Source organism: Anguilla anguilla, chromosome 1 (genome assembly GCF_013347855.1).
Source record: "Anguilla anguilla isolate fAngAng1 chromosome 1, fAngAng1.pri, whole genome shotgun sequence".
In the NCBI taxonomy this organism is placed as follows: domain Eukaryota; kingdom Metazoa; phylum Chordata; class Actinopteri; order Anguilliformes; family Anguillidae; genus Anguilla; species Anguilla anguilla.
In genome coordinates this window covers 82611780-82636686 of record NC_049201.1, presented here as the reverse complement: position 1 = coordinate 82636686, position 24907 = coordinate 82611780, and the positions used below count along the sequence as shown (strand labels likewise).

Below are 24907 nucleotides of genomic sequence, written 5' to 3'. Positions count from 1 at the left end.
CGATCTGAGAGGGACGTTTAGTAGGACGCATGCGTAGGTGGTGCTTCGTTTAGTAGGAGTAGGTGAAACGCGAACCTGTTAAGGTTACCTGAAGTAACGTTAGGCGATAAAGCTGTGCTTACAAATGTGCCGTTTGGAGTGGTGATTTCGGGAGATGCAGACAGATAAAGGCGTCGCGTTAACCTAGTTAGTGCGTACGGATGCTATCCTGCACGCATGAGTAGGAGCTAAGGACACACAGCTACAACCACCGATACAGACGTATGGACACACGGAGGACACAAAGAACGTTACAGAGACGAGGACGTGCCATAGCTAGCTAGCTAGCTATATACGCAGGGCAAAATGGAGCTAGAATGTCGCCAGCAGTGTATGCGCGTGATCTCGACAACACATTTCTCATAGAAAAGGTAGTTTGTAGCCTATTTTTCGTTCATTTCAACAATGGTGGTACAATGAGTGAGCTTGAGTCCGAAATAAAGTTTTGATTATACAAGAAGTGGTACTGTGCTGTTAGCCTTTATTGATCGACGTACAAGGTTAATGCAAAGTACCTAGCACAATCTGACCGCACTAACCCATAATGTACTGTGAATGGCTCAATCGAACGGTAAATGTGAAAAAACATTCCATTATAGTCAGCAGCACCGAAATTTTCTGTCGCACCCTCAATAAACAACAAAAGTCCCAGTAGAAGTTTGAATTATATCTTTAAAAAAAAAATTCTGAAACGTTGTTGATTCCGCTTGGCCACAGTGAGCGAAACTAGGCGATATGAGCGTATTCAGCCTTGTACCTAAACTTCACGGCATAGTCATTGCCGTTATCATGATTGTAGCATGAAGTGTCTATTTTCAAAATCCATCCATAAACCGTTCAGAAATGACCTGGGACTTTGAAGTTAAGGCGGGATGTATCAAGTCTCCAGTGAAAATATTGACCTGGAAAATATTGATCAGTCAGAATTCTGAGAGAACCAACTGCCATATTTGAGCGCTTAAAATCCATCAAAAAATATAGTTCGCCAAGTTGCGCCGTGGGTCTGGACGGTTTCGTGCTTGTTTACCAGTCTTTTTTTCAGGTTTTTTTTCTGCTTATGTCTTTATTTTTAGTCTCAGAATTATGAAACGTCACTAATATTTTTGTGCAGAATATGGAAATCATGCCGTTTTTAAAACCTGCATCAAAATCGAATCGAGCGGAGCGGAGCGGAGGGCCGAGAGTTTTCATTCCAACCAATCACAACACCTGCTGATTTCACTAATTAACTCACCTTAAGCCAGAGAGGAGGGAATTAATTGGTGAAATCAGCAGGTGTAGTGATTGGTTGGAATGAAAACCTGCATACACTCTGTCCTCTATGACACATGATGATTGGGCACCAATGTTCTAATGTAAAAAAAAAAGGGGGAATAAGTCGTTTGTTTTACTTCAGTGCATTTATCTATAGCCTATAGCCGACACAAGAGGGCAACACGTGGATGGTTGCATTGATGAAAATGAACGGGACCGATAGCGTCTAGGAGTCCGAAATTACCACAAAATCAACATTACGTTACTGGCATTTAGCAGACGCTCTTATCCAGAGCGACTTACACAGCTTTATACATAGCATCCATTTATACAGCTGGATATACACTGTTTTGGCGGCACGAGGGGGACCTACACAATATTAGGTAGGTGGTTTTAATGTTGTGGCTGATCGGTGTATGCTGACTGAAGCAATGCAGGTTAAGTACCTTGCTCGAGGGTACAATGGCAATGCCCTACCCTACCTATTTTGTTCCAGTGACCTGGTTTTGCTGAGTAGTGCAGTTCTTCAGCCAGGAGGTAGAACTCAATAGGAAATTAGCGGGATGAGTTCATGTGTGTGGAAGAACAAGACAGGTTCAACAAGACCAAATTTATCTTTTATAAAAAGAAAAACCACTTCGCTGTTTTGTATATTTTTTTAAACGCAAAGACTGACCTTTATAGAGCTGACTTCATCATTTGCCGCCATGTTGACGCCAGTCTGTGAACATAACTAAATATCAAAGGTGTATTTGCATAGAATACTAACCAAGCTTTTTTTAAACTCATTTTTAAATAGAAAAATTATATTTCCTAAATATAGAAAGTACTGAAAATATAATTTCACTTCTTGTTAGAATTTTATCTGCATTTTTTTAAGGGTAGAGCATGGATGCACAACTCCGGTTGTGAAGGGTCAGTCTGTGTGCTGTTTTTTTGTCCAAACGAATTACTTTTTCCAAATTACGTTTTAGTTTCTGATTCTGTCAACTACACTGGTACAGTCCTGTACTCCAGCGAGTTTTGGATAAACTTGGAGTCTGCGGCTGTAGCTGGTGATTATACAAATGTCAGATCAAGATATGATTGAGGCTTTAAATAATCGAGAGCACAAGTTGGCACAAAATCCTGGATCGGTCCCTGTTGTGTATCCTGGCGTAGAACTTTACTGAGTCCCATTTATTCTGTACTCAACATTCTGCCATCTAGTGGCAAGAAAATATAAGCAAAACCGTAACGTGCTTGTAGTAACACTTAAACTCAGCAGATGGCAGTGTCCTCTGCTCAATGTACCACCCGTTTGCCAAGACCATTCACAAATGGCGCCCGTTTGAATATCTAAACAATAAATTATATGACAAGGACTGACTAGCCAGCAACAGTTAGCTATGTTGAACACATGCTGCCAGTCTGATCTAGAGCAGAGCATATCCAGTCATTAAATGGGGAGTGTTAGCCTGTTGAAATTGAACCTAAGGCAAGGCAAGGCAAGGCAAGTTTATTTGTATAGCACTTTTCATACACAAGGCAATTCAAAGTGCTTCACATAGATACAGAATAAGACACAGAATTAATAAAATAGAGTAAGATAGAAAATAACAAATAAAACAAGGCAAAAAAATAAAATAATAATAAATAAAAATAAAAGTGCAGAAATTCACTTTAAAAAGGAATAAAAATCAAAGTGCAAGAATTTAATCATATGCGATGCAGAACATGGATCGAACATAGTGGGTCTGGTCTCCTCACATGCTGAGATCTGTCAACAAAACTGTTGTGTTGTCAAACGACTACCATCTCACCACCTGATTTTGACTGGGAGGAGCAGATATGTGCGCACAGCTGACAAACCAAACTCTGAACTGACCACTTTATGTCCAACTGTCAATTTGGCCAAAAAAAAAAAAAACAGTCGTGTGCATTACGCCAATATTCTACACAGTTCTGCTTTCTGCTTGTGGTTCTGGTATGAAAAACAGTGCTCACTGTTCATACAGGCAAACATTATTGGGAGGGCAGGTATGCCATCCCGCCAAGGCGTAACTTGGCGGGATGGCATACCTGGCGGGATGGCATGCATGCCCCATACCTATACAGCACTGAGAGTTTGGCACTTTTCAGGGTTCCCCAGAAATAACCACAACAGCCACAGACACTCAGCCCTTAAAAACATGACATTCTGTACATTCTGACCCCATTTCAACAGACAGATTTCATAAACAACTTCACATGTCCACACAATGAAGCCCCAAACTAAGGGGATTTTGCATTTTCTCCTTCTTCTTCTTCTCATTCTTATTTTTCCGGCCGCCCATCCCACTAACAACATGTCTCCCCATTGGACATTTTACCGACAGCCAAATCTTCACCTACACGACCCAATCAAAAACTTGCATACACACGTAAAATACCCATGCCTTTTTACTCTGAAACATTTCCAGTTTAAAAAGTTAGTCTGCCTGTGGCCTAGTGGGCAAGGTTACAGTTTTGGGAACATGGGGTCCCAGGTTCAAGCCCAGCTAGGAACACGTGTCTTTAACCTGCTTTTACCCTCACTAATAATTGTCTACTACTTCTCAATTATTGCTTTTGCACCATATCTACCCGCCGTTCACCGAACGTATACACTGCATTATGACGTACCGACTGCACGTTCAGTTATTAACCGGCTACAATATTGCAAAGCCATATGGATTCAACGGGAGCTCCTCTGTGCTTACTGGCCTGTGTTCTTCTTTAAAACCACGGACAGGTTTGCTAATTATATTTCACGCATTGCATCGCTATGTCATGTCTCGCCTCGCCCTCAGACAGATCATTTCCTCTTTTACACTAACGTTTTCTTACGCTTATATTTATATATTTGATGCATTTCATGACGGCAAATGCATTCCTTTTATTAAAAAGATACACCAGTTCACCACTGTGCCATTTCTACTAACTATATTTCTTCATTTGGCAACCGTACAAAACCTTCTTATCAGCAAACAGCACGTTTCTACATTCATGTTACCTCGCCCTGTTCTCTATCTAGCCACATACAAACAATTACTACGTATGTACGTTCTGCAACTCCCCATTAAAACATTACATTTAAAATCATGACTCACTCATAATTATAACTACTAGTACTGAACATGAGAAAAGCACATCAGTGCAATAGATTTCACGCGTTACTTAACCCTCCACTTTAACGACAAATATGTTATACAGACTGTTACATATACCCTTCGATAAGGAAACTAAGCTCGCTCATGGTCACTTCATTTACTTCGCACTATAGTCTGTGATCATGTCAACCTTCACCTACATGTCCATTCTGCTAAAAACATATTGTTTCAACTACGCAATTTCATAATTTCTCCTAATTTCTCACCGTCTATAGCTCATTCATCCAGACTGCCAAAATCTGCCAAAAATTTGGGGCGGGGCGGTGACGCCTGCAGGGTGGGCGGGAACATCTCCACTCGCAGTTTCCATTTCTGCGGGTGACGAGCTGAAGTGACCAAAAGATCTGGAGCTCACTGCGGAGACACTCAGCTGGAGATATCAGACCTCCCCGCGGGCCACCGCGCAGACAGGAACACTACAGGTACAGCTCGCTTCCTCCCTCTGCACTTCCCCCTGCGAAAGGGAACCCGTAGCGTGGCCGCTTTTGGGAAAAAACGGGCTTGCTGGTGCTGAAAAGGGACGTACAAATGTTATGCATCTGAGTCACTCCACATAAGAGATATCTGCTAAATGTAAATGGCTTGCTTTCTGGGTAAAAAAAAAAAGTAAAATGTGGAAAAAGCCTAGCTCTCCTTATATCTGCACCAGTGTATGTTGTGTGAAGGATCGACAAACCTCGAGTACTGTGAAAAAGTTTTTTTTCCCCTTCCTGGTTTCTTCTAGTATTGTGCATTTGTCACACTAAATGGTTCCAGATCTTTAGACGAAATGTAATATTAGACAACGCAAACCTGAGTAAACACAAAACACATTTTTTTAATTATTGCATTTATTTAATGAAAAAATTTTAACAAACACTCATATCACCCATGCATACAAGTAATTGCCCCCTTAAATGTAATAACTGGTTGCATCACGCTTAGCAGCAATAACTGCAACCAAATGCTTCCTATAATTAGATATCAGTCTTTCACATCGCTGTGGATGAATTTTAGCTCACTCTTCTTTGCTTTCTGGGTTAAAAAAATGTGACTGCTTTTAGCTTTTTTATCATTTGAGAGATTAAAGTGATAGTTTACTTTCTGAGGTTTCAAAAAATATATTTTCAGTTTTAGGGTATGTTAGCAATTGGCTGAGACAGATTTTGTGTGCAATGAAGAATATTGCCCACAAAAAATAAATAAATAAATGTACCTCTGGAAACAAAAATATATTCTTATAGCCACTTTAAATATATTCTCTTGCTTTTGGCAGGCCACTTCCGGTGAGAACAGGCTTCTTCTTTTGAGCATGCTTCTGTTATTCGGTTAATAACAAAACAGGAAGCCAGACTAGATGGCATTTCTTGAAGGAAATTTTTTTTAATTCAAAATTATACAGTATGTTGTTATATGAAATATTTTGAGCTTTACAAAACAAAGGAATAGCAGGAATTGTAGCTATTGGGATCTCTTCTCAAACAACTTCAAGACATTACAATTACACAAAATAATATTTCTTTGGCCTACTACACACAACCCATTTTAATGGTTGTAGATTCCATCTATGACTGATAAAGCCAAATACTGATCATCCTAAACACAAGCATTTTTTTTTTGTGGCTGGAAGTTTCTAGAAGCATGAACAATGCAGACTGCAAAAGTGACTTATGAGTAATACAAAATGATTCACATAACTAAAGTCTGCTTTTCCACAGGCTGGCAATTTCAGTAAAAAGGCAGCATACAGGTAGACAAAAACTGATACAAAATAAACAAAACTGTCACAAAACCACTGCTGAAAACTATTGATCTTTCAAAGCTAAAGAATCCAGAATTTAAATGATTACTTTTTCCATTCGCACAGTAAAATATTCAGTGCTAAACTACAGTTCACACATTTGAGACCACACTGCATTAAAAAAAAAACAAGCAGTCAGCGTCATACTTATAAATGTGTTACAGGGAACTGCCAAAATAAACTGCCCGCTCACGTCCTACATCGATGTTCGTAGTCAGCTCATGCTCGTCTGTTTTCACCTCGCTTCTCTGACCAATGCAGGACATCGCAGTCAAGGGGTATACTCCTTCAACCACGGTTGCCCCTGGTTACCCTCAGGTTCTTTTGACAACATCATCTAAACCGTTGTTCCTGGTGGAAACTTCAGCATGTTCAGCAGCCTTAGTCACTGAAACACCCTGCCGAAAACAAGTGCTCCCCAAAAAGGGAATCCTGGGGAGAAGTGGGAACACACTGGGATATTTAAATGTTTAAATTACATCTGGATCCACCCTCAACCTGTGCAGAAGTGACCCCGGAGATCTGGAGCTCCCCACGGAGACGTCGGCTCAAGATATCGCTCTCCTCCCAGCCTCGTGCAGACAGGAAGGAACACCACAGGTGCGGGTCACTTCCTGTCTCTGCACTTCCCCCAGAGAAAAGGAACCCGTAGCCTAGCGTGTCGCTTTTGGAAATGGGCTTGCACCTCAAGGTCACGGGTTCAATTCCCAGATGGGACGCTGACTCTTGAGTAGATAGGTGTTTCCAACCTGTGCAGAAGCACTTGTTTTCAATGCACTGTGTATCCCTCTTTTACTCAAGCGTTTCTATCATCATCATGGTAGTTAACTGTATTGCAGCCTTATCCAGATTGAGAAAAAATCAAAATCAAAACCGCATCATTGTGAGAGTAATATTTCATCTAATTCAAATATTATCATCCAGTGGCGGCTGGTGATAAAATGTTTTGGGGGGGCGCAGTTTTTGGGGGGGACAAACAAACTGAAGCAGCACTTCATAGCTCAGCAAAAAATAAAAAAATTAAAATAAATCTAAAACAACACAACACACTGTAATGTTGCCTAAACACTGGCCAGTAGCACTACTTGAACATATTTTGCCTTCCTTAATAATATAAAATAATATTTAGAGACAACAAAATGCCCATTTCACCTACATCACCTAAAGTTACCAACAGGCAACAGCTCAATTTCTAAATATGGAACTACTGAAGTAATTTTACTGCCACTGTTACATTCTATGAAGTCATAAAAAGAGCAGGAACATATTCGCTAACTCCAAGGTCATTTATAGAGCCATCTGCTGGACAAAATGTGAATATGTGAATGCTGAAATTCAAAGTAGGCAACAAAATTCACCAACCCACGGAATATCCCGGGATTATCGGAGCTCTCACTCTCATCATGGCCACGCAAAGCCAACTCAAATGCTCCACAAAATTTCACACAGTCTATTATTCTGGACAGGATGTGTCGATTTTGTCACCTCTTCGTTGTGCCTTCTAATGCCCTGTAGCCTTCACCTAGCTGTTCAGCAATGCTAAACCTGCCAAAAAAATTTTTAGTCTCATACTATTGTCTAGATGGCTGCGGCTACTTTCGTGCCGTTTGCATTTTTCAGAAAGATGTTATAGGTCTTGTACCCCCGTCGTTGTCCACAACGCTTCGGTGCCGACACTTTGAAATAGAAAACGGGAAAAAATAAAAGGCATTACTTACACCACATCCAGCTAGCCAACTCCGTTTGTCATAACAAGAGCGGGAGAAGCCCCGGGTGTAGGCTCGTCCTCGATCACCTGCCTGCTGCGAAATTTGTAAATCGGGTCGGTCCGGTCCAAGCTCCTTTATTCTCTTTTTTTCTTGCAGCGAACGCCTTGTGAAAGGGCGTTTTTGCAAGGAAATAACCAAATTTTCTTTGATTTCCGCGATTCCACCTGAAGTTGCCATCTCCTGAAAGTACGGGTCAGCTAGCTAAGGAGCAGGAATGACAGTCGCGCACCCGTAGTTATATCTCATAAAAAACACGTTTTCAACGTACAAAAATGCCAAGTTACTCACACATACACCGTCTATAACTCATTCATTCAGACTGCCAAAATCCACGCCTGGCATTAAAAGTATTGATATCAAAATGATGCCAAGTTACGGTACTAAAAACAATATAGGCTATCTTCCCTCACCGAAATTAAATAAAATGTATTCCAAAGCTATGCTACCCAATATTTTCTCAATTCTTTCGTGTGTATAAGCATGCAGTACATGGATAGGCCAAACATATGTGTGGATGGCTTTCTCACAGTCAGGATTGATTGAATAGGCGTCTGTATGTCCAATTTGTATTGGTATGTACGTATTTCGCTGCCCAGCCTTTCTGTTGCGTGAATGATTGTATGTTTCTTGGTATAAATGTGTGTTCGTAAATGTTAATGTAACATGCTGCGAGGAAAATGTCCCCATTGGGATAAAGAAGTTCTCGATGTATGTATGTACAATATGTAGTTTACATGCAGTATTTATTGTACGTAGCAAATATACAATAACTTGTACATTTACTGAAATTCAGTTCAGAAGCAAGTATAAACATATGTTTTCTGGAGAAATATGCTTCCTGTAGTTACTCACCAGCAGTTTTCTACATGAATTTCAATGTGTTCCATGAGGCAATTCGAAATATGTGACACTTTGATCTGACACAAAGTTTGCATGAGATTGTAAAATGGTAAGATTACAAAACACAGGGTGTATATGCAGTGTATACGTTCGGTGAACGGCGGGTAGATATGGTGCAAAAGCAATAATTGAGAAGTAGTAGACAATTATTAGTGAGGGTAAAAGCAGGTTAAAGAAATGTGTTCCTAGCGAGACTTGAACCTCGTACCCCCTGTGCCCACTAGGCCACAGGCAGACTAGCTGTTTAAACTGGCAATGTTTCAGAGTAAAAAGGTATGGGTATTTTGCGTGTGTATGCAAGTTTTTGATTGGGTCGTGCAGGTGAATATTTGGCTGGTGTCGGTAAAATGCCCAATGGGGAGACATGTTGTTAGTGGGATAGGCGGCAGGAAAAATAAGAAGAAAGAGAAAACGCAAAACCCCCTTAGTTTGGGGCTTTATTGTGTGGACATGTGAAGTTGTTTATTAATTCTGTCTGTTGAAATGGGGTTAGAATGTACAGAATTTAATGTTTTTAAGGGCTGTGTTTTTTTGGCTGTTGTGGTTATTTCTGTGGGGAACCCTGAAAAGTGCCAAACTCTCGGTGCTGTATAGGTATGGGGCATGCCCCCGCCAAGGCGTAACTTGGCGGGATGTCATGCCTGCCATCCCAATGTTCGTGATGTGCGTTCGCTCAAGGAAGGTCTGTCACAGAGCCAAGGCACTCAGATCGTACGCTCGGCCTGCGGAAAATCAATGCAAGACATTGATTGCCAAGATGCATCTTGTACCCTGGGGACAAAGGGGAGGGAGGGAACACGGAAAAGCATTTTATCCTAATGACGACTGCCATCACTTACGTCAGTAATCCGTTAAAATGATTAGTTCCTCTATACGCCTTGCGTCGTTATGCGATTGCTTGGCTTGGTCCCACTCCTCCGGTCACACTGTATGGCTTGCGCAGTATATTTGATTCGCCTCCGCCCTCGCACTCGTGCATTTTCCGAAATTGCGCTAGCTGACGTTATCCACCGTGACGCAAACCAGTGCAAGAGATGTTAATTTTAATACATCCTATTAAATAAACAAAGCGTGGACTGCTTACGCTAAATAGGACTATAATACCCAATATAATAGCCTACCTGGGCGGGGAGGAGCGGGTGGTCCTATGTTCCTGTCCGCTGTGGGCTCTTTATCCTTTATAGTGTATAGTTTAAGATTTCAATATGGCCGGGAAAATAACAACTGGTGCCCGAAACTTTAAGGAAAGTTCGCCCTCTGTCCGCATGCATTTAATGTTACCGTAATTAGCTCTTATTCCATCTTATGCGGAGGAAACCGTTTTATTCGTTTACATTTTTTGTTTTTTTGTTCGTGCTCTTTTTTACTGACATGCTGCTTGTGTTGATTAACACCACGTCGTGTTTTGCCGAGCGAAAGTGCTGTTGAAGCGCGGCACAGCCCCGTTCCCGCACTGAACGTAATGTCGCGACTCTGCACTTCCTTACACGACTACGAGGTGGCAGCCTCACCCCGTACCGTGTAGGAACTAGCGCGAGGATCTGCTGCGTGTTGGCTTCTTACTTCGACCCATCCCCCTCCCAGCCTCTTCTATAGGGGCCGCAGGCACATACAGCAGAGATAAGGGAGGGGCAAAGCGAATTAGAGGGCGTGTGCTCGGTGGGGGAAAAAAAAAAAAAAATTTGCCGGAGACAGAGTGCAGAGTGAACTGTGAGCCAGACAGACCGGCAGAGAAACAAAAGACCGTCCATAGAAATAGCGCGACAAGAGACAGAAACTACAAATTATATCATTTAAACAAAGAAAGGGAAAGATCTATAGAGCAAAAGAAAATTCAAAGGGAAAACACCACTGAGGGTTTTCTTTTCTTCTTCTTCTTCACTGTTCCCACTAGAGAGAAAAAAAACTTTTTTTTTCCTAAAGAAAACACCCAGGAGCCGGGAGCATGGACCCCAGCAAGTCGCCCAGCGCCCCTTCCCAGGACTGGAACCCCGACAGCAAATCGGGAATGACTAATCCCGCTCCCCCGCCGTACCAGGAGTACCCTCAATACCCCGCAGCGGGCTACCCGCCGGCGGGACAGCCCGCGCCTGGGATGTACCCCCCTGCGCAGCAGTACGGAGGGGCGCCAAGCCCGTACCCGCCCCAGCCGGGGATGCAGTACCCGCCGGGCCCGGGCCAGGGCCAGTACCCGCAGGGGGCCCAGCACATGGTCACCGTCCAGCCCACGGTGTACGTGACCCAAACGCCGCTGATTCATCCGAAGCCGGACTACCTGGGCTACTCCATTTTCACCATGCTGTGCTGCTGCTTGCCGCTGGGGATCGCCGCCCTGGTCTACTCCATCAGGGTAAGTGGGAGATGGAGGGAGGGAGGGAGGGAGGGAGGGAGCAAAATGCGAAATACTGCTGAATGATTATTATTCTGCCACTTTACACACTGTTTTGCGGTGGACTTTCAAAAACCTACGGCAGCGCACTTTGATAATAGAAAGTTTTCTTTTTTTATATAAAAAAAAACAAACAATTGAAATGTGAGAGTGTAGGTGGGCGTGTGAGTAAGTGCTGTTTGCCTTCAGTGAGAAAAAAAATTGGAAAATGACGTGAATGTGTGTGTGTATGTGTGTGTGTGTGTGTGTGTGCTGGCGGTGGGAGAGGGGGTGTGGAATTTCATGTCTACTTCCAGGAAATGTGAATGAGGAGTTGGGGGAGGGGGGGGGTGAGTGAGTTAGTGGGTTTGGGTGTAGAGATGGGCTTGGCATTGTTAGAGGTGCAATATTAATAGCTGTGCTTGTTTAAGTGAGCTTTTTAAAAATGTTTGAGCATGTGCTTTTTAAATAAGAGAGGGCTAGAGCGCATGGAGAAGAGGAGTAACATATAAAAGATAAAGCAATTCAAATATACGAATGAAGGGGTGGAAGAGAGAGATAGACGGACAAATCCGTTTTCATTTCTTACCCTGGGAGGGGGGTGGGGGAGTGGGTGGGATGGAAAGAGGGAGAGAGAGAGAGAGAAAGAAAGGGAAAGAGCAACAGAGAGAGGGACAGCGGAAATGAGAGAGGAGAGGGTGAGAGTGAGAGAGAGAGATTGCCAGAACAGGGACAAATCAGTTCCTGTTTATTAGCCTGAGAGAGAGAGAGAGAGGGAGAGAGGAGACATATATACTGCAGCATGCCACCTGCTTGTAGAACAGTATGCTGTATGTTGAGTGCATATTTCTGGTACAGGCACTTAGGTTTGCCACCAAAGTAATCACTTAGGCTAGTGGCATACTGGACACGCAAGGGGGAAAACAAAACAGTGTTCATGACTACAGAGGGCCAGCATTGAAGCCTGTGAGGCTCTGAGGCCTTGCTCATTATATTCTGAAGAAATGTACACGCAAATAAAGAAAAAGTCTTCGCTTCGGAAGGAGTTGAAATGTGTATCTAATCAGAGAGGAATACCTATCAAACACCTGCCATTTACTGATAATATTCCTGTTCATAAATACGAACATACTGCAGCAGCTGTTGCAGTTGAATGTTGGTCTTCAGCGTCAAGTAAACAAAGTTAATCCCGGTTTCTTTACAGAATGGGAACTATTTAGTTCTTGGAATGACAAAAGAATTATACATTGGAGGAAAACAAAGGGAGGGGTAATTTGTCCGGCTGAAAATTAAAACTATTCAAAAGCCTTAAAATGAATTGCACATTTTCATATTTTAAAATGGGATTATGAATATGTATTTATTTATTTATTTATGTACTTACTTGCTTGCTTGCTTGCTTGCTTACTAGCTCAGGTACAGAGATCTCACCAATGATAAAACGTATGACATTTAGTTTTGGAGCCTTGCCTTTCAAACCATTTCACCACATGTTTGCCTGGGTAGTGCAACAGCGAAGATCAAAGAACACAGGAAAGCGAAGGGTGTAATCTGGCTGCTATCATCACAGGCGTCATGTAGGCGCCGCGCGTCGACTTGCAGGCGAACTAGCCACAGGGTTCTCTCCCCAGCGCTAATTAATTACACCGCAAACCGAGCTAACTGCACACGTAAATCTCCCCCCATATGAGAGCCCTGCCGGGGGACCGGGCTAGTCCGGGATGACGAAATGCAGTGAGCTCGCTTCGTTTCCAGGAATTGATGGCGTATTTTATAAGTAGCTACTGAATTGATTTGACAGGTAAGGCGAGATTTCCCGTAACCGGCACTCTATTGGCCCCGGATCTCAGGAATGTAATGAAATTCTAGAAAAAAAAAGGAAAAGAAAATTAAAGTGAGTGAAGACATTAAGTGGGTGTTTTTTTTTTTTTTACGATAACCATTACGGTCAGTACTCTTTCACAACAGGAAATGAGGAAACACATGGGAATTTTTTTTTCCTTTAATCATAATCACGAGAAAGCAAGGCGTCATGGATTGGACAAGATTGGCAAAAACATTTCCCTATATATATATATTTTGTGAGGAGTGTACATATTTCTACTTACTGTATTTTTGTATTAAGTTACATAATCATGTATACAAAACATTATGTAGTCAAGTAGAGTCTTGTCCAGTTGACCAGTCCTACTTGGTATAAAACACAACAATTAAAAAATGAATCCAAGAGTGATGATTTACAAAATCTCTTTTAATTATAATTTTTATTTATTTTATTTTATTTTGAAGGTGTCATACTTTGTTGTGAGAAAAAAGTTGATGATTGAAATGTCCTATCCAAAACTGTGTCAAATAAACCTTTATCAAAATTAATGTCAGGTAACACTGATCATGTGAACAAAAGGTCACCAACTACATGGAAAATTGACTCAATAACACATACACTGGCCACTATGTATTATACAACTGGTCATATGAAATATTTCTTATTTATGGGAAATACTCTTGGAACTTAGCAATACATAGAATGTAAATTCATTCATTGTTCAGTTCCAGATTCTGTGTCTACAGATTTTCAAAAGAACATTTATGCTTCAAAAGGACATACATTTACTTTTCCAAACCAGCAAACAGAAAAATATGTTAGAAATTTTTAAGTTGCCTTTTACTGACAGACAAAAACATGAAGTAAAAAGTATCTGTTTCCTTTAAAATTGCTCTTACACCATCAACAGTTTTTGCAACATAGGATGAAACATTTCCACAGCTCTCTGCAAATTCTGTGCTTCCCCAACAGTTTGGGGAAGGCCTTCATAGAAATGGTTTTCTCGAGAATGTTGTGGATGAGCTTGACTGGCCTGCACAGAGCCCTGACCTCGACCCCATCCAACACCACTGGGATCAGTTGGAAAGCCAACTGCAAGCCAGGCCTAATCACCCAATCAGTACCCAACCTCACTAATTCTCTTCTGGCTGAATTGAAGCAAATCCCTGCAGCAATGCACCAACAACTAGTATAAAGCCTTCCCAGAAGAGTGGAGGTTGTTATAGCAGCAAAGGGTGCACCAATTCCATATTAATGCCCATCATTTTGGATGAGATGTTCGAAGTCAGGTGTCCATATACTTTTGGCCATGTAGTGTAATATGTCAGCTCATAAAATATCCCCATGACTCACGAGTGAGTCATAGAATTGTAGCCTACCTTCTTTATGTGAATGCATGTATTATGTTTGGATTAACTTAGATGGCTTGTAACAGCCAGGAAATTGAGCGTAGACATACTGTTTCCTGTTCGTGGCACGAAGACTGCTGTGGCGTTGTACTAGTTCACTAAGTAATGCTTTCTGTAGAACGACAAAAGAGTAGAACAGAACAGAACTTTCCTAAGGGGAACCTCAGGAAAAAAATCCTCTGGTAGAGGATGGGCTACTGATGATATGATGTTTTACGTATGTCGTGTTTACGCCTGTTCACATCTCCTAAAACTAGCAATGGTGACTCGGGAGATTTTGACTCCGGGCCTTGCGAGACATGACAGAATTGCGACCGTGGCATTGTTTTCGTTGGCCGAAGGTGCAGCGTAAACAAGGATCAAAAGTCGCCACCTGAATCAACTTAGGTCTATATAAATCAATCTCTGAATCCGTCTCTGAGCCGGTGGCTCCGGGCCTGCCCGGCAACGTGTCTCTCGAACGGCAGCCGCCCTACACCCCATGCGTCAGCGACATCCAGTGAATAGGCTGCTCGAACTCCGCCTGTTTCCTTCCGCTGACCGCACTGCCAGTAGTTCATCGAACCTTTCCCAAGTTCGAAGTCTGGATTGAATAGTTTCCACAATGCGAATGATGCTGGCATCCCCCGTGGGCTGGCTGATGTTTGACATTGCCGTGAAGTTCTGATCCCGATTTGCGGCGAAGCGATCTAATGACAGAAGAAAGCGGGGGATGAAGAGGGGGACAGATCTGACTCCTGCCTTCTGTCTTCGCTTCCTCGTCTTCCTCGGCGGTCTCGTTGGGATAGCCTGCAGTCCAGGGTCAGTCGTGTTTTCAAGCTACTCAAACATTGGCGAAAGAAATTGACGGTGTTGATGGTAACTTTTCTTGCCTTGAAGGGCTAACCTTCATTCCGCGTGACACTGCTTTAATCTTCTGACGAGACTGCCTCAGGCAGTGCCGGCTATGCTGTAACCTCAGTTATCTTCCAGTGCAAAGCGCCCCATTGAAAGCTGATCGGGCCCCTCCCCCACCCACCCAATAGCGTGCGCTGATGTGCTCACCACCAGATATACGCAGACTGTTCTGTTTTAGCCGTCTGATTGTGGCTGTGGCTGGCAAAAAAGAAAATGGCCTCCTCTGTTAGCACAAGGGTATTTTTGGACTGAGGACAAAAACGAGGACAGCCAAATGAGATTCAGGGACAAATTGTGCGCTGGCTACCTTGTTATTTATTTTTCTGTGTGCTGTATGTATATGTGTCCATGTGGTGTGTGTGTGTGTGTGTGTCTGTGTTTTTGTTTGTACTCCCACAGGGAAAATTTATCTTTTGGCTAAACATAACCAGACAATCCAGTTTCCTCTGGTAGGAAACTGGGTGTAATGCATGACTAGTTTGTTTCCAGCAAGCCAGTTAGCAGGAACAGCAGCTAGCAGCACGGATTTGCATTCTTCAGATACATTTTCATTGAATTTATTGGTATAAAATAGGTAATAAGTGTTTAGTGTAGGGCCCTTACAATCAACCTCTTAGGCGTGTGCTAATCAAACGATCAGCCCATTGGAGAAAACTGTCTAGTATTGTCCATTATTGTGGTTCTAATAGGTTTACAGGGTCTTAGATTCAAGCAATAGCAGTGGGTGGACTAAACCATACACATTTTCTCACCCATAGCAACCAGCTAACCCTTCCCACCACTCTCAACCGACCCCCCCCCACCCCCGCCCCGCCACGCCACCCCCCCGCCCCCAACGGAACATATGGAGATTTACAACTGGTGCCCATGACTGTGTCTCTGGCTCTGCTGGAGGTGGAAACGAAAATATGTGGGGCAGTTGTGCGTCCGCCCTTCCCCGCTGTCTTTCTGTCGCCATGAAGTTGCTAGGAGACGTCTGTTTTATGGGCCCCCCTCCCCCGGTAGCTAGAAGGTGGATAGTTTCGACATGAAGGCTGCCAGACAGGCAGAAAACAGGATGTTGCTGGGGCGCACGAACGTCTCTTTAAAAAAAAAAAAAATCTTATATTGCATTATATCGGAACCCCTGAAAACAGTCTCAGAAGTTCACTTACGTAGACCAGGGGTAGAGCAACGTGTGTACTGCTTTATTTAGTGTGTATATATGTACGTTGCAAAGATCGCCATTGGTCAAAGTCCGGTTTCTCTTCTCAGTTGTTTGTTTTCCTGTCTGTGCCATGAAATACGAAATCCCCTAAAAGTTATCGCACCGAAATTTCTTATTTTGAGCGGATTTAAAGCAGGGGATTCCGTTCTTTTTGTTTTGTGTATTAGTTTGGGAAACCAATGAAAACTTCGGGGGACTGCGATGAAAACCGTGCATGAATAACCGCGACCCTATTTTAGTCTGCTAACAATTCACCTCATCTTAAGAAACAAAAAAAAGTCACAAATGTGATTATAGTTAAGGACAGAGGCAAAAGTCTGTTTGAACCAGAGCTTAAGTCACCTGCAAATGACTACCGTAACTGAGACACAGACACAGTTTCTGTTACAGCCAATCTCAAATACGGTCACTGAACCTCCGTAGACCAGGGGTGGAGTAATCTGTGTACTGCTTTATTTTGTATTTTTGTATATAAATGTACATCACAAAGATCACCGTTGGCTAAAGTCCAGTTTCCTTTCTCTGTGTTTAAGTTCCTTTGCAGATACAAATCTGCAATGCAGATTTGGCTCATTGTCTCATTTGCTTTGTGGTTGAATTCTTCATGACCTACCAAATGGTCGGGCGTCGACATTTTCTCTACAATCGACTGATTTGCCACTTCGACGTGGTCAATTAAAATCGCTTTGCCTCGTTCTATGCAGGCTAATCGTTCGCAGCGTGGTTCGGCGAACGCAGCGCGATCGTGTCGGCTTTCGTTCTTCATGGCGTGCGTAGCTATTTCTGACGTAACACGCCTTTAAAGAGAAAAAGAGTTGAAACACGTCTAGCGACTGCAGCGGTTAGAAGGAAACCTGGCACAGTCTAGGCTGCGCCAAGGCCGAGGGGGAAAACCGCTGGCAGAGGACACGCCCTGGTTTAATGCCCAGAGGCCTTCCACTCAGTCTGATTAAAGTGCCTTTCTGCATCTGTCTGCTGGAGCACGTCGGGCTTGGCTCACCGTGGAACACGTGACACGAGCGGTGAGCCAAGGATGAGGAGAGACGTTATTGACAAGAGTAGCCATGAACATGGCAGCACACACACACACACACACACACACACCCTCTCTCCCACTCTGTGCCCCATTCTTCTCATAATTATCTTTAGGACTTTTTGGTGACAGAACTTCTTATCCAAAAACTACCTCTGCTTAGCCTAATGCTCCTCTAACTGTCCCCAGCTAGTGACTCCAAATGAACTGTCAGCCAGTTCATCTTGACAAATACTGTACTGCCCAAACCCTGTTTGAGAAAAAAAAGAAAATAATTTAATTTAATCCAGGCCAGTGCTTAATTTGATCCAGACCACAATTTTAACCAAAATGCAAGATCAAATTCCCCAAATAAGATGTTGTGCAACAGCAAGAGACTTCATGACGTGCACTAGTGATGGCTGGGATTGGGGTCAGAGGTACTGCGGGGGAAGTGCAGAAATGATTCTGTGTAAAATCATGTGCAGGAACTGGAGCTGCGCTATAGAAACAGGCACGGGGGTCCCCCCCCTGTGCAGTCGACTTCTCACTTTGCAAAGGTTGAATCGCTGAGCTGGTTTCTGGACGTACCCAGCCCTGTGTAATTTCCCATTCAGCCGTGAGGTCATGTGACCGCTCTGTGTTCCCCGCCATGAAAGTCCCTCTATGAAAACGCTCTTAACCCCGCCCACATTCTGACAATCACTCTGCAGTTCGGTCTCTTTACAAAAGCTGTGTGTGTGTGTGGGTGTGTGCGTGTTTGTGTGTGTGTGTGGTTGTATGCGTGGTTGTATGCGTGTGTGTGTGTGTGTGTGTATGCGTGGGTGTGTGTGTGTGTGTGTGGGTGTGTGTGTGTGTGGTTGTATGCGTGTGTGTGTGTGTGTGTGTGTGTGTGTGTTTTCCATGTCGTGGCACATGCCAATTTTAAAATCCTTTCATTATTTACTATCCAGAATTACAATTTTTTCACAAAAAATAATGAAAATAAAATGTTTTACATAAACCCTACAATGCAACAAAATCTCAATCAGGTGTATAGAATGCTTTCAGACAGCCACCTGTACACTATGTGAAGACCTAAAAGGAAACTTTCTGGGAGTTGGAAAAGAGTTCAGTCATGACTTTAAGAAGTTAAACAGAAAGAATGTCTCAATACTGAATTCCAATGAAAAATACATTTAATGTGTGATGCACATTTTTAAAAGAATCATCAGTATTATATGATTTCATGTACAATGCATGTTAAATGATTGTTTAAAACATTGATTCACATGCTTAACTAATTTAATAGACAATATTATTAGCTTCATCCACATCTGTGCAAAGTGTAATGTAATAATAAGTGATATATTATTACATAATACAAGACAACACAAAAAAAGGCATTACAACACTGTGGAACAATACAAATTTCAGCATTTAATAATGACTAAGAGTAACAGATTGGAGTCTTGGTCAATTATAAACAAGAGTTAAGCATTGCAGTTGGGGCAAAGGTTTCCTTGCATATGTTCATGCCTGAAGTATTCTGTAATGGCATTCTAAGAGAACACTTTGAAATGGGGTGGTGGGAGGGTTGGGGGTGGGGTGGAGTGTGTGTGTGTGTGGTGGGGGGGGAGGAAGGGGGGGGGGGGGTTTCATGCCTAATAATAGGTACGGGTGTCAAACCAGTCAAGGAGATAATTTTGTTGTCTGCCAATGGGCCAAACATCTCTCTCAAAACTGGCCAGTTAAGTGGGGTCCTGTGCGCTTGCCTGTGCTGGTTGAGGGTATAAATTTGATACATACCTGCAATTGACTTTGTTAACAATGGACTGCAGCAAGGGGTCCAGCTGCACAAAGCAGTCCTGGTCGCAGTAAAATGGACGCGCATGTACTCCGTTTGAGCTGAATTAGCACCAGGCATTTTACTGTGCGCTGAGAGAGAGAGTCTGGCAGAGCAGAGCGTAGGTGCATAGCTAACAGCAGATGGCCCTCTGCCATTGATTTCTGCTAAACCATAGCTGGGGAACTGGAAGATCACGTCAGACTGTATGTGCTCTTCCAGCCATTTCCATCATTTGCATAGTTTAAAATGTGGAAGCAAAGGTCTGAAACGGACGTAATTTTACAGTGCAGTCGATAATAATAAGTAAATAGAGTAGGCCTGGCGTCGTCTATGCGCTGTAAAATTTACGTTGGTTTCAGACCTTGGTTTCCGCATTTTAAACTATGCAAATGATGAGCTTGTCAGTGAATACGAATGTTGACTTAAGGCCTGGCAATTCGTTTTTATCTGAGAGTTACCTGGTCTTGTGTATTCTACTGTACGGAAATGTACTCTAAAAGGACAGTATTAAAAATAATATTTAAAAAAATATTTTTACCGCGACATGTTTTTGTCGTCCAAGATACATTTACACATTTTTTTTTTGTTGCCATTTTCCTCCCATTTTCTCCCCAATTTAGTCGTTATGCCAATTCCCTGTGTGAATCACGGTCCTGGTCTATGCGCTATCCTCTGTCGGTCTGGGGAGGGTGTAGACTACCACATGCCTCCTCTGATACATGTGGGGTCGCCATCCGCTTCTTTTCACCTGACAGCGAAGAGTTTCACTGGGAGAGCGCAACGCGTGAACGAGGTTCACGCTTTCTCCCCCAGATCCCCTCCCTGCTGAACAGGCACCCCGACCAACCAGTTGGAGTCGCTAATGCAGCGATCAGGACTCATACCCTCACTGGCTTCCCACCCGCGAACACTGCCAGGCCTCCTGTTATTTTATGGGATGGCCAAGTTATTGTTATTCTAAACGACTTTGTGTTTTGTGCGTTTCTGATTGGCCCAGACCATTTTTTTTGTGTGCAATGTTCAACAAGACCAGGTCAAAACCTAGTATATGGCTGGACCTAACACACTTCATCCGGCCGACCAATGGTGTAACTTCATCACTCGCTCAGTCACTCACTCAGTCACAGGCATTCGCGTTAGTAGGGCTGGCCACGCTGTTGCGGTCCAGCCAAAAAGAGAGCTATCCCTTTAACAATGGCCCGTGTGCAGACGAACTGAAGGGCTGTTTTGTCTTATTTTCCCACAATTCCTGAGTGACGCAATAGGGGCTGCAGCACCGAGCTAATGTAGTGCCGAGAACTTCTGTGGTCTCCGCGCAACCTTCGCTCAAGGATGGGATGAGGACACGGTTTGTTTACCAAGCCGTCCGGCTTCCTCACTGGGATGGCCCATTTATCGTTCGAATGCATTTCGAAGGAGTTCAACAGGACTTTTTCTTATTTATTATTTATTTCTTATGTATTTTTTGCAAGTTTTTTTTTTTTTTTTTGCCACTGTCTGTTTTACATTTCCGTTTTGTGCTGTTCCCTGGGTCCAGCTGGAACTGATTAGATTCTTCTCTCTCCCTCTCTCCCTCCCCGCCTCTCCCTCTCTCTCTCTCTCTCTCTTCCTCTGCTCTCTCTCTGTCCCTCTCTTTCTCTCTCTCTCTGTCTCTCTCTCCTTTCTCTCCTCCTCTCTCTCCCTCCTCTCCCCCCTCTCTCCCTCTCTCCTCCCTCTCCCTCTCCCCCTCTCTCTCTCCTCTCTCCTGTCTCTCTCTCTCTTTCTTCCTCTGCTCTCTCTCTGTCCCTCTCTTTCTCTCCTCTCTCTCTCTCCCCCCCTCTCCCTCGCTCTCTCTTCCCCTCTCTCTCTCCCTCCTCTCCCTCCCTCTCTCTCTCTGTCTCTCCCCTCCCCCCCTCCTCTTCCCCCCCCCTCTTTCTCCCTCTCTCCCCCCCCTCTTTCTCCCTCTCCCTCTCTCCCCCCCCTCTCTCCCTCTCTCCCTCTCTCCCTCTGCTCCTCAGACCCGAGATGCCAATCACCAGGGCCAGCAGCAGAAGGCGGAGATGAATTCTCGCACGGCGCGCAACCTGAACCACGCCGCCCTGGGCATCGGCATCGCCCTCATCATCCTCTACATCGTCTACGCCGCCGTCATCGCCAACAGGTTCAACTGAACGCCGGACGTGAATCCAGCTGTGCTCCTTAGCGCCCCCCCCCCCCCCCCGGTCCCCTGTCCCCGCGCACCCATTTTTTATTATTCAAAGTGTCATCTCTCCTTGCTCGCGTCATCTCATTTTTAACCACTTTCTCATCACAGAAGAATTTCATTCTGTAGACGTCCCCTTTCAAAACTCCTAGTTCTGAAATTTCAATGAAGCAGAGTGTGTTGCCTGCAAGAGATTGTCCAAATATATTATTTTGCAATAAAAAAAATCCTTTGGTGGATAAAAGCCTTTTATAATGTTTATAACAATCAATTGAAGGATAGTGTGTGTGGCCTGGATAATGTACACTTCAATCCCAGTAAGCATAAATACCAAGAAAAGAGTACAGCCAGAACTGTTCACTCAGCTTAAAGTTCGGTTGACAACAAATTTTTTTACTTAAAGTTTCTTAGAATCTCAGACCAGTGTTGGAGGACTTCTTCTTCTTCTTCTTCAAAACGAATACGTTGAGAATGCCTTAAGTACATATTTTGCAAGCATTTTGATACCACAGCTACAATTTAATATTTGCCCAGTTTTGTACAAATGTTTCAGCTTAGCCAGGTTAGCCAAAGATTTTTTTAAAAACCATTTTTGCTTTTAGAGTATCTGTTTTTGACTGTTTTCATTAACAAATTACAAATATATTGTTTATTCATTAAATTGCATAAAATAGATGTAAAATAGAAGAAAGGAGGCTCTATGAAGTATTGTGTTCTGTGTTCTGTACTAAATATGGATATTGGGCAGATATTGGAACCTTCCTCCAGCATGTCACAATACACTCTTCCATGCCTCCGCCTAGAACCATCAACAGAATCCTTAAATATAGTCCATTATGTGAGCATGTAACTCTATTTTTGACTGAATACACTAATATGTTGCCATTCAGGAAAAATAAGTGGGAAATTGAATTGGACCATAAGCATATGTCAACATTTAAATAAAAATGTTTAAAAAAATTTTTTTTAATTAAAAACATTCAAAATGCTTAAATAGTTTAAATTCCACGTAAAAGCTGAATAGAATTTCCTTTTAACAAATGCAATTCATTTTAACCACATTCATAATTTTTTTCCACACATTTTAAGATGTATTTGTATAAATACTGTATATGGTAAATATATATTTTATTTTGAATATCATTTCAGATCACCTGCTCCTAATGATTTGGTTGCCCATCTGTAGAACTGTAGTTTGTCAAATAGAATAACCATTGTGTTTAATTGTATGTGTGCTCTGTAAAGGTAAAAAAGCGTCTCTATAAAGTGTCAAAGAAGGATATGTTAACTGTTTAAAAAAATAAAGTACTCCATGAATAAGCATAATTGTGAAGTCAATGTCAGTCTTTTTTATTGAACGATTATGATTTAACAAAAGGTAAAAATAATGCTTTTCAAGGTAGACCGTTGCCTTGATTGCAAGCGTTTGTCCCTGCCACAGAAAGGAAAAGATCTATGATGTCTAAAGATCCATCTCACTGACTTCCTGTAGGGCAACATCGTCCATTGTTCATATTAAGCCGCGTTTCTACCGCAGGAACTATACCCCGGAACTAGGAACCTTTTGAGGAACTCAGTGCGTTTCCACCGCAGGAACTAGGTTCCTGGGGCTTTATTTTACCCCCCAAAAGGTTCCTGCTCAGGGGGTAGTACTTTCCGAAAGTACAGGAACCTTTTGGGTGGAGCTTGCAGCGCTGAACATTTCTGATTGGCCGAGTACATTTTTTTGTGTTTTTTGTTTTCAGGCGCCATGTTTAAAAATATGCAGGCGCAAACCAATTTATTTTCATAATAACTTCAAATCAAACTTGTATGTTATGCGGCGCAGTAGCCTACTTTTGGTTATAGCCTGCCAACGTCTTGGAATTATAACGTGTGCTCTTCTGCTCTTTTCTTGCTTTAGTATTCGTTTTATAAAATGCTAAGCATTCGTGCTGGGACAGCATATTACGTACTAAAACATTCAAACGGATTAATTCGGTTGCTGAATATTTTCTTCCGGATTTTCTTTGTTAGCCCGTTGTAATTGACTCAAAACGTTTGGTACAGTTATGTGAGGTATGCGGTAGTTCTGCGTAATTAACATTGGTGATACAGTACAAGCAAACTGGAAATCACCTTCCGCACTTTTTGTCAGGGTAAAATAACAGGTTAATTCTAGTAATCGTCCCTTTTTCAGACTGCCGTAATTTTACTCAATTTTACTGCCATTTTTCAATTCCACGAAAAGACCAGGAAGACTATGGACTAATTTATGTCCCGGTTATTAGAAAATAATGTAGGCTACTTCGGTGGTAGTATGGGGTTACAGAAGAAATCATATGACAGATGGACCGACGGCAACGTCGCTTTTTCATACGTCAGTGGGCTAATTTGCCTAATCTTCGCGGTACTTTAGACCCCGGTGGAAACGCAGACAACCATTGGCTGAAGGAACCTTTTAGTTCCTGGTAAAGTAGTTCCTGGGACTGAAAGTTCCGGGTAATTTTGGTGGAAACGCGGCTTTACATTACATTACATTACAGGCATTTGGCAGACGCTCTTAACCAGAGCGACGTACGACAAAATGTATGACCATAACCAGGAACAAGCGTGTCGAAAACCCTAGAGAGACGTATGGTGTGAAGTTCACCTTTATTTGGGGCCTTCTGGGTCTTGATGACACCCAAGGGGGCACAATATGGCATTTCAAATGGGAAGAGAACAGTTCAAAAGAAGAAGAAGAAAAAAAAACACACACACACTCAGATTTAGAGCAACAGAAAAGAGTCACAGGTGTTTGAAAAGCAGCCCATAAAAGGTTGGGGTTTAAGGCTGTTCATTTAGTGCAGCCGCAGACATTTAAGACTCTGTGGGAAGGAACACGCCCAGGGAGAGGGCGGGAGGCTACAGGCTCAGTACAATATCTGGAAGCTAATGTGCAGAGAGCAGATTAAATGATTATGTGTGCTTCTGAACCAAAGGGCCAAAACTAATGTCTGATGCCTCCGTTTAAATGGAACAAATGGTCGATGAACACACACCATTTTTTATACAATAAAATATATACATATATGCAGTATGCAAGTTTTCGTTCATTTTGTTTGTTTTTTGTCTTCAATAAGAGAAAAGTTGTGATTAAAAGATTAACGTACTACAGGCACAGGCCACAGGGCAGTGGACTCTGAGTCCATATGCAAATCTCTCCATGTGGCTGGAGGTTCGATACCCCAGCCTGGTGGTTTCTTTGCTGAGGTTCCTTCTCGACCTGTAACCCTCTCTGCTCTC

At 42.8% G+C, this 24907-nt stretch overlaps 1 protein-coding gene across 1 annotated transcript; it reads left to right on the top strand.

The window, feature by feature from the left end:
* Positions 1-4786: 4786 nt before the first annotated feature.
* Positions 4787-22966, top strand: LOC118231669 (cysteine-rich and transmembrane domain-containing protein 1-like). Its single transcript, XM_035425725.1, has 4 exons — positions 4787-4885; positions 6750-6843; positions 10836-11262; positions 21456-22966. The coding sequence occupies exons 3-4, from the start codon at positions 10858-10860 to the stop codon at positions 21606-21608; spliced, it is 558 nt and encodes a 185-aa protein (XP_035281616.1). The 5' UTR covers positions 4787-4885; positions 6750-6843; positions 10836-10857; the 3' UTR covers positions 21609-22966.
* Positions 22967-24907: the final 1941 nt, after the last annotated feature.